At 34.3% G+C, this 9,971-nt stretch overlaps 1 protein-coding gene across 2 annotated transcripts; it reads right to left on the bottom strand.

The window, feature by feature from the left end:
- LOC109820422 (54S ribosomal protein L51, mitochondrial) lies at positions 825–8,055 on the bottom strand. Of its 2 annotated transcripts, none has more exons than XM_020386562.1 (4): positions 7,868–8,055; positions 4,708–4,816; positions 3,481–3,590; positions 825–1,434 (listed from the first exon to the last, which is right to left on the bottom strand). In XM_020386562.1, exons 2-4 carry the CDS (start codon positions 4,785–4,787, stop codon positions 1,262–1,264), a joined length of 363 nt encoding a protein of 120 aa, XP_020242151.1. In that variant the 5' UTR covers positions 4,788–4,816; positions 7,868–8,055; the 3' UTR covers positions 825–1,261. The 2 variants fall into 2 exon arrangements, with proteins under 2 accessions (XP_020242151.1, XP_020242152.1); XM_020386563.1 differs by having other exon boundaries at positions 3,481–3,587.

The following is a 9,971-nucleotide window of genomic DNA, read 5'->3' as shown; positions in this document are numbered from 1 at the left end:
CCCGAACTTTTGAGCAAGGTTTTAAATATCGGTTATCGGGAATTTATCGGACGATCAAAATTCTTATCGGATAGCGGAAATCGGGGATATATCGGGGATAAGTAGTATTTATCGGAGTGATATACTAGATGGTGTATATATATAATATAATAACTAAAAAATATAATCTAACCATGCTTAATGAAATATAAACATACCAAAATGTAAATCATCATGTTTAGAATCACTAACCAATTATAGAAAGCAAAACATGCATCTTGACCGCACGATGAAACCATTTGATTGCATAGCCTTACTTATCGGCCGATAATCCCGATAAAAAAACCTTACTTATCGGCCGATAAGTACCGATAACGCCGATAACTCCCCGATAACTTGCCAAAAACGATAACCGATTAAAAATCCAAGTTATCCTATCGGAGAGCTCCCAAATCCGATAACTCGGCCGATAATATCGGTTATCGGCCGATATTTAAAACAGTGCTTTTGAGTAAATCCGTTCTCGATACAATGTTCTTCTACTCTAGGTTTCAAAAGGCCTCGGATGCAAACCTCATATAGGGAGGGGTCAACCAAGTAGGGGAGTTGGAACTCATATAGTGAGGAAAGGAGCTGAGCTCGTGGCTTGTCAAGCATCTCTTTGGTCATGGCCTCATGATGGTCATGATAGCTTTGAAGAAAATGCTCTTTCCTGATAAAACGACAGCAGCTTTGGCTTTCGCAGCAGAGCTTACATGCGCTTCAGTTGAGATTTCAAATTTAGTATATGCGCTTATTTCTTCAAATGCACACAATTTTGATATCTAACCCAAACATCAAGTAGATACGTGACAACTACCAATTAAATCTTTTGATCGAAAGAACTACAGGAGCAGAATAGCCAACATCATAACCCTCAAAATATCTAAATGGAGTACAACAAATGATTGATTTTAGGTCTCCATAACGCCATACGATTTTCACTTTTATCTGAACTCATTATTGAAGGTTATCATACTGTAGCCAAAATACCAAAAGCATCATACAAACAGGTTCAGACAACCACAAGTGGCACTAAACTTCACCGTCAATTTCAATTCCTTTGCCTCTAGTGCCATAAAGCTTCAAGAAGAAATCAATTCTAGTTCAAAACTTACCCTGTAAAATACGTGATAAGTTGAAGTTGAGGAAAATTGGATTCGACCTCAATGAAACACTTTTAAGTGTGCTAGCTTATGAGAATTCTAGGCAGGTAATACCTAACGTGATCTCTGGTCTTCAATCAGAATTTGGTTGCAGTTGTCCACGTGCCCTGAACACTGGGATGTTTGGTGACGTGTCTAGTCCGCAGTTTCACCACTTTCCTTCCCAATGCGTTCCTTAGCCTTGTTGCATGTAGCAGGATATCTTCTGGTTCTAAATTCTTCACACAAATCACCCGTTCATTATGATTCTCTGTGTGCAGTATGGAAATGGTTATGACTGATTATAGCAGTATAATGAGCAGAGTATAATACTGATGCACTTACTATACCAGAAAATGCTTTATCAGATCACACAGATCTTGGAATTGAAAGCAGATCTTGAAATTGACAACGACTTGCAATCAAATACGCTAGATAATTGTGTAATCTTTTAAATTTATCATAGTGATGACAGTGAATATTAAAGTTTTGACAAAAAAAAAACTTGATATCATGGAATATTAAAGATTATGTAACTCTAAATGAGCTGATCTAAAAGAGTAAGCCAACAAGTTATAAAAAGAGTACAACTCTACTTAACAAATCAATATTGTTTGATGTTTACATGCAATAATTAGTTCTTTTATGAAGTAGATAATCATAATACTTTTGTAGATATCTAGATACAAAAATCATTTACTAGTAAATATACACCTATCTGTTCACGAGAAATGGATCTCTACAGATTTCCAGTCCTCAATGAGAAACTCCTGCTAATTATATTCCTCTTATCTATTCGTTTTCTCAGTACCACACTTCTAAAAGCCCAAAAATAATATATATAAAAAAAAGGAACACAAAAGTCACAGTTTGAAGAGATCTATAATACGAAATTGATACCGTCATACAGAATATAAAGTCAGATCAATAAGCATTAAGACAAATCCAAACTCAATCTGTATTTTGAATCGAATTGGTTACAGAAATCAGTGTAAACTGATATACCTAGGATGATCCAATTACTTCTTGATCGGATAAGGTTGACTGCAAAAGTGCAAATCTGGTTTTGAATTAAGTGAACTAAATCTATATCATTTGAGTAGGAGGCAGAAAGCCATTCATCAAAGTTTACAATGAGCATTAGTCAGGCAGCCACTATCAAGCAAAACAACGTTCAATTAAGTCAGAAAGCAGATATAAAAACACACATAATTCATGTATGCGGCACATCATGAATTCACAATTGAATTGTCCGTGCAGCATAGCAGCTAGTGAAAAGGTACTCGTCCAAGTTGGATTACCAAAATCCCAACTAACAAGATATGTAACTTGTTTAAAGCATGAGGCGTTGTTTTAATTATCCCCGACATGTCCCGATATGTCCTTTTATAGGGCTTGCCGCAATCAATATGGTCTCTAAATAATAAATATCCTATACCACATTTTAGCCATTTTGGGCATTATATCCCCAATGTAGCCGATGTATCAGCTGTATGTTGGCCGATATATCCTTTTATATGACTTATCACAAAATAATGTACCGTGTTTGGCAATTTTTGGGCAAGATATCATGTTTTCCCATTATATCATGATATTTTGACCTAAAAAATTTGACGATATGTAGCAATGTTGATTTGTACTTTTGTTTATTTTATAAGGTTGATTAGTGATCCTAAATATATATTATTTGCATTTCGTATACTTAGATTTCATTAAGTATGTTGAGATTACATTTTAGTATATTATACTATATATGCAAACATCTATTTTGTCATTCTGATATTTACCACATATCCCCGATATTCGCAATCTGATATGAATTTTGGTCATCCGATATTTTCCCCATATCCGATATTTAAAGCCTTGGCATGAGGTCAATTCATTTTGATCATAAATCCTGGGTTGATCGGCATTTCTATCTCAGGTAGATTAGACAAATCTTTGTAATAGTGATGCAAGTTGCAGGGCTTAAAACATAAATCTCAGCACTTATGGGTATTAGCTTAATATGACTGGAAAGAACAGATTTTTGGCAGCCTATAAAAGGACTAAGGTTCCTCTTACTCGAGTCAACAATATTTGAAGTTACTAAAAAATCTATCAGAGATATATTATTTAGAATTATTACCTAATATTTGATAATAAGTAGGTTGCCTATACTGAATGAAATATCATGGATTTAATGAGAATAGCTGGTGGTACCACATGCTTCAAAAGTAATAGCCACAGGATAACATTTTGTTTAATCGCTGTACAAAAGATCTCAAATTTAAGCATAGGGCAAATTAGTGAACAAATGGAATGAAAGATAGCTTACTATACTGGCCCTTCAAATGAGGATGTTGACCACGGATGAGCTCCGTAACCACTTCTAGCTGAGGATTCTTTTCCTTAAATGCCGGCAGTTGAGACTCCATAAACGCCCTGCTATTCATATATTTACTGATCTTTAGGCATCCCACTCACCGAGCAATAGATAAATATGTATGCTTGCAACCAATAAAGGATAGTCAAAGCAAATAATTGAATATGGATGAACCCAAACACAACAATTTATACATTAAAACATCTTCTCAAAGCGTTAATTTTTTCATAAATTAAGGCGAGCAACATCCTTCATCGGACATCCCCCATTAAATGATTTGAAATTTAAGCTAGGTTAGATACTTCTAACTGATGCCGACCTCAACTTTTCCTATAGACCTTTTTAACAGGCAAAATAATGTACTGGGACATCTGCTGCCATGATTCTTTTTTAAAAAAATCAACCTACCGATCTTACAGTCAAGGATACGGCAGATTCCTAAGTCTATACGTTCTAAATTTTCTAACTATTGATAAGGTTTTGACCAAACGCTTTTAAGAATTGACATCCCCGGTCAATTTTATTTGTATGAATATAATAAAATTACTCTGTAATAGAAAACAAATGCATTAAAAAGCCAGCAGCTATTACGTTTAAGCAAGTTCTAAATACATTAAAAAGTGCTTCAGCAAAATATAAGAAAAATGAGTTTAGAGTGTAGATTGATGTCACAAAATATAAGAGGTCAAGAAGTGAAAATTTAAAGGATAAGGTTATATTTCATGCTTCCGGTAAGTGTTTTTTGCTGTTACAGCAATAAAACTGCTTGTTCAGTAAATTTACATGTTTGGTCATCAACGCTAAAAAAAAAACCTTTTAAGCACAAGTCAAAAGGCTGCAATCTGGAGAAGAGAAATTTTCAAATTTCTCTGAACCATAGAAGAAGTCCTCCTTGTGACCATTCCTCTTCTCTTACTATTTTTTCCTCTTATAAAATCTCTCTGGAGACTAAACTGAATTTCCTCATTCCTTTAGATCTTTACCTATACTCTCCCTTAAAAATCCATCCTAATCCAAATTTAGCCTAACATATTTATTTCATATTCTGCCTTCTAACTTTCAGAAAGCGCTTAAGAAGTTAAATATCGATCTATATCAAAAGTTTTTATGGAGAATTTCTAGATAACAAACTGAAACTCTTCATATGATTATGTACATCTATAGAAGTTAAAGAAGTACCTAATTCCCCTGCTACTTCCTCCCCAATCACAATAGCTAACTATCAGCTTCTGAAGTTGCCAGACACCTCGAAGTGCCATGTGTGAAAGATCAAAACAAAAAGTGTATCCTGCAACAAAGATCAAATGATTTCTTCAAAAGCTAATGCAAGAACAGAAAAGAATACAACTAGAATAAACTATATATGGCTGCTAGGGTAAGTCTTACGCACATTGATCTTACACACTTTCGCCAGCTCAGCATATGGTCTATGCGGTAACAAAAGCAATAGATACGAAGATGCAACTTTGGAAGCTTTTTCATGTAGTGGATCATGATGATTTATTTATCTTTATGCTGTTAGATAATAATCATTTTATAGGCGTATCAGATGGTTGTACTTGCTTTTTCTTATACATGTTTTTCTTCTAGGATAGTGTCTCATTTTCCTGAATGAGCAATATTTAATGTGATTATTATTTAACAGGTCAAGTATATAGTATTATTTATTCATAAGCAATTTTTAGGTTAGCATAGATTTTCCATTTCTATTATGTAGGAGAACAGATGGAAAAACTACAAACAAACTACCAAGTTAAAGTTGCTGATTCTTTCCTAACATTGAAAAAATAAACACGATTCATTAATTTGCTTCCGTAGAGACGAAGTCAAAATATTTGTGTCTTAAACACAAGTAAAGCAACATTGTTTCGATCAGATAGATATCCTCAGAACTACTAGAGGATGCATTTGTACTGGTACAAAGTCAGGAAAAATCAAGAAAATGCAAGGTTACATTGTGGATACCACACACACCCTATCAATTTGCCCTTGTGATACCCCGACATGGCCAAATTGGTCTCATACCGCGTCGGGTACGTTTTGGGTGCGGATCCGCACCCAAACGACAGGGACACGATGATTGAAGACATGAGGGAAAAAAAAGTACCCGAGCTTCGAGGGAGGAGTAAACGACGATCTTCGAGGGTTCAAGGGACGACGAGCTTCGAGGGACGACGAGCTTCGAGGGAGGAGTGAACGACAAGCTTTGAGGGAGAACAGTGAAAACCCTAGCTCTAGAATCCACTTAGAGTCGGATCTGAAGGAGGAGAGAGGAGAGAGGAGCCGATCTGAAGCAGGAGGCTGATAGAAGCAAAGGAGAAAAGTGTAAACCCTAGCCCTAGAACCCACTCTTACCTATTTATATGGATAGCATTTGTAAATAAAAATTATATTAGTTCTAAATTGTTTATAAATGTAATTATATTAGTTCTAAATTGTTAATTAAAATAAAAATAGCTTACATTTGTATAGGTAATTATATTTGCAACTTTAAACAATATACTTGTAATATTTTGAGGGATGCTTGTAATATTTTGGGGTATAGTTCTAACTTGTGAAGGTATGCTTATAATTTTTAACTCTCGTTTCGCGAGGTAGGCTTGTATTTTTGTATGCTCAAGATGAAAGTAATGAAAATTAGAATTTGGTATTGTCTTCAAATCAGTTACATAACTTATATTTGTTATTTATTATACAAGCCAATGTTACACAATAATATAACATAAAAATTGATCTATTTTTCTATATGTTCATCTTCTCTTTCTTGTCTTCTTTAACATTATTGTCTTCAATTCTCCAAGAGATCATTGTCATTCTGACGTCTTAATTCACACCTGCAACATGCACTTTCCTTTAGTTTCTTATTTATTTTTTTAATAAAAATAAAACAAGGGATACACCATGTTCATTATAGTAAAAGGAGATAAGTATAGTTACATTTAGTTTCTTATTTATAATATCCACTTTACATAACAAAAAAAATATGAAAATGTAATAGGTATTTAATTCAATATTGATCTAAAGTGAATTATTTTATATATATACATCTGTGTCTCGTACCCTACTTTTTACAAATTTACCGTGCCCCGTACCTGTACTCCGTACCCGTATCTAGACAACATAGATTTGCTTGCTCATACATCCATACAAATACACACATACAAAACTATTGGAGCTTGCATTCATATTAGGCAGGGAAATATTGTGCAAAAAATGATAAATTCTCAAAGAAGGGTCCAGACTGCAGTGAGATAGTAGATGAAAAATAATAAAATTCACAAACATAGCCATACACAAATGCATAGTATTGCAATGCAAACTCCTTTGCAGAACCAACTCATGTCTCCAAAAACTCACAGCCATAGGAGGTAGCTACCTACATAATTACATATCCTACTGCTAAATTAAACAAGTGATAATATAGTTGTAGGCACAGATATGCTACAGTTAAATTTTGAACTTCATTCATTTTTAATAATTATTTGTCAAGAGGAACCGATCAAATTAATTTTAGTAAAGCTTTAAAGAAAAAACCTACAAAAGTAACTACTTTTGTTATATAAGATCAATCATTCGTCATGATGGTGCGATTGAGAATAGTGTTGTCCATCGAGATGGTTAAAACAAAGAACGCTTTATCCATTAGCATGTTGGGTAATTAAAAAACATATGAAAAAAAATGAATGTAGTAGAAATGAGAATGTTATGATGGTCTTGTAGGTATACACTAAAAGATGGGATAAAAACAAGTACATCTGTAGGAAATTAGAGTATTGGAGATAAAATGAGAGAGAATGGATTGAGATGGTTTGATCATGTACAAAATAGGTCCCTTAGTGCACTGGTTAAGAGACGTGATAATGTTATAGTTAATGGGGGCAAAGATGCAATGTTACAGAAAGTGCTAGGCAGACTACGCATTTGAGCCGGCACCTAGCCCCTAGACGGCACCTAGGCGTTTGCCTATTTTTTAAAAATTATTTAATTATAATAACCGACAAAAACACATTCTTTAGTCTTCTATATCTTAATTCTTAACCCTTGCTTCCTAGAACACCAACTCTTATGCACAAAATGCATATGAAACTGATTATAACAATTTAGCGGATAGTGGATAATGGAAAGTAGCTTGTAAATACAAGAACATAATTATAACAATTTAGTATGAATTTCTCCAAACTTTAATATGAAAATCAAGAAGCAAAATTTTGTTCATTACTTCCTCGTCATGGCTCAAGACATTCTTACAACATTTAGTATGGATTTATCCAATAATCAACCAAAAAAAAACAAACAAAGCAAAACATTGAAAAAACAACGATAAAATTGAAAATTTTACCTTGAAGAAGAAGACTTTAAAAGAAGAGGAGGAGGAGTGGCCGGAGTGGTTGAGGATGGCTTGCGGTGCTCGATAGAGGAGGAGACGACAATAAGGAGGCGGCGGCCGTGAAGACGAAGAGGCGCAGCCGAATGGGGAGGGCCGGAGATAGATTAGGGTTAGGGTTTGGGTTTGGGGAGAAGGTCAAGAGGCAGGCAGGGTTTAGATTTGGGTTTTGGTAGGTTATTGGGTCGGGTAAGATTTTTTCTTGTACCGTAAAATCCAAACCAATAACCATACTTGCCCACAACATACTTATCTAAGGAATAAATATAGTTTTCCCTCAACTCAGCCATTAATCATGTCAAATTGTCTTAACTAACTGAAAAATTAATATAGTTTTCCCTCAACTCAGCCATTAATCATGTCAAATTGTCTTAACTAACTGAAAAATTAGTACCTTGTGCTTGTTTCGTAGGCTGTTTCTGAAAATTAAAAATACGAAAAGAACAATATATGGTACAAAAAGAACAATATATGGTACGAAAAAAATCACTAGATCATAGACTCCCCAAAATTCAACAGATCACAAATTGGGTAATAAATGAGCATGAATGAAACCTTAGAAAGAGGAATAGATTATCTATGATCAAATTAATTTACATGAAATCCAATGATCAATTCTGGAAACGGAACATTTGAGCTTGAATCAAATTAATTTAAAAAAACTTGAGCAAAATGAAAGAAACCTAATTTTGATGAAGCTTAAAGAGAGAAAGAGAGAACTTACATAGAGGATCGAGCTCGCCGTTTGTCGCCGCTCGTCGCTCGCCGTCACTCGTCGTCACTTTTGATGAAACGCGCCGCTCGCCGCTCGCCGCCGCACACAGATGGGAAATCTAGGGTTTCGTTTATGAGAGACGAAGAGAGGACGGGTTGCTAGACAAAGGAGCGTGACGGCCCGAATTTTCAATCGCGGTGTTATGCACTTATACGGGTGAGCTCTTTGTGTTACACGGGTCAGGCGGGTCAACCTAACTTACCCATCTAATAAACGGGTCAGTTCGGGTTGACCCGTTTATGACCCAATCTATATAACTTGATCCATACTTAATATAAACGGATCAGATCGGGTCGGGTCAAAAACTGCCACCCCTACTACAATTCCACCAGGCTTTGGGAAAATGGGCTATGAATCGTGGGTTTATTTTATGGGATTTTCTTTTCCATGGACAGCGCATTTGTTTGGGTTATTTAGATATCACGCGATTCACGCCCTCAACTTCGATAGTTCCATATTATCATTAGTCATCTAAAAGTTCTTGAAATTTGCCCCCTTATGATCAAAATACTCTCATCTAAACTTTTTTGTGAAGGGTGCACAAAAAAAAATCCGTGTTTGAGAAACTATTCATGTCCATATCTTTATCTATCATAATTCAAATGTGATTACTAAAATTTATATCTGGATTAGTATCCAAAATATCTAAATAAATATTGACCATATTGTTGCAATAATTTTTATCCCTAAATTGATGGATTTGAGGTTACTTTTGATGATTTCTAATCTTAGTTTTTTATATATAACGAACATATTGATGAACTCTCTTGTATCATATGAATTATACTTTTCTTAATATTATCTACTTTTCTCATATTTGTTTTGTATCCATATGTATATTCGAATGCATTTCCCTATTAGTATTCCGTTTTAGCGGACATGGATATAAAATTTTCTTATCGAGACATATCCGTATCCATATCTATGGTTGGAAAGTGGATACAAATATGGTAAGTATCATATTCAAGTCCTTTCTGGACCATATGCACTCATAGTTGTTTGCCATTTGACATGCTAAGGTTTATACTTATTTAATATTAATACCCTAATTTTTTTGGCCCATTGTTGAATGAAGTTTACACCATTTTAACTTTGATATACAAAGTTTTCTTTTGACACTTTTAATAACCCAAAATTTAAAGATTTTAAACTTTCATATTCAAAGTTTCCACATCGCAAACTTTTTTTAATAACACATTTTAAACTTTAATTGATCAAAATTTACACATTTTTTTAAACTTTGCTAAACTAAGTTTAGAGTATCAAAGTGTCAAAATCAAAATT

This window comes from Asparagus officinalis, chromosome 8 (assembly GCF_001876935.1).
Source record: "Asparagus officinalis chromosome 8, Aspof.V1, whole genome shotgun sequence".
NCBI classification, from domain to species: domain Eukaryota; kingdom Viridiplantae; phylum Streptophyta; class Magnoliopsida; order Asparagales; family Asparagaceae; genus Asparagus; species Asparagus officinalis.
Note: the sequence above shows the minus strand (reverse complement) of the source record. Positions and strands in the feature narration are given on the sequence as shown.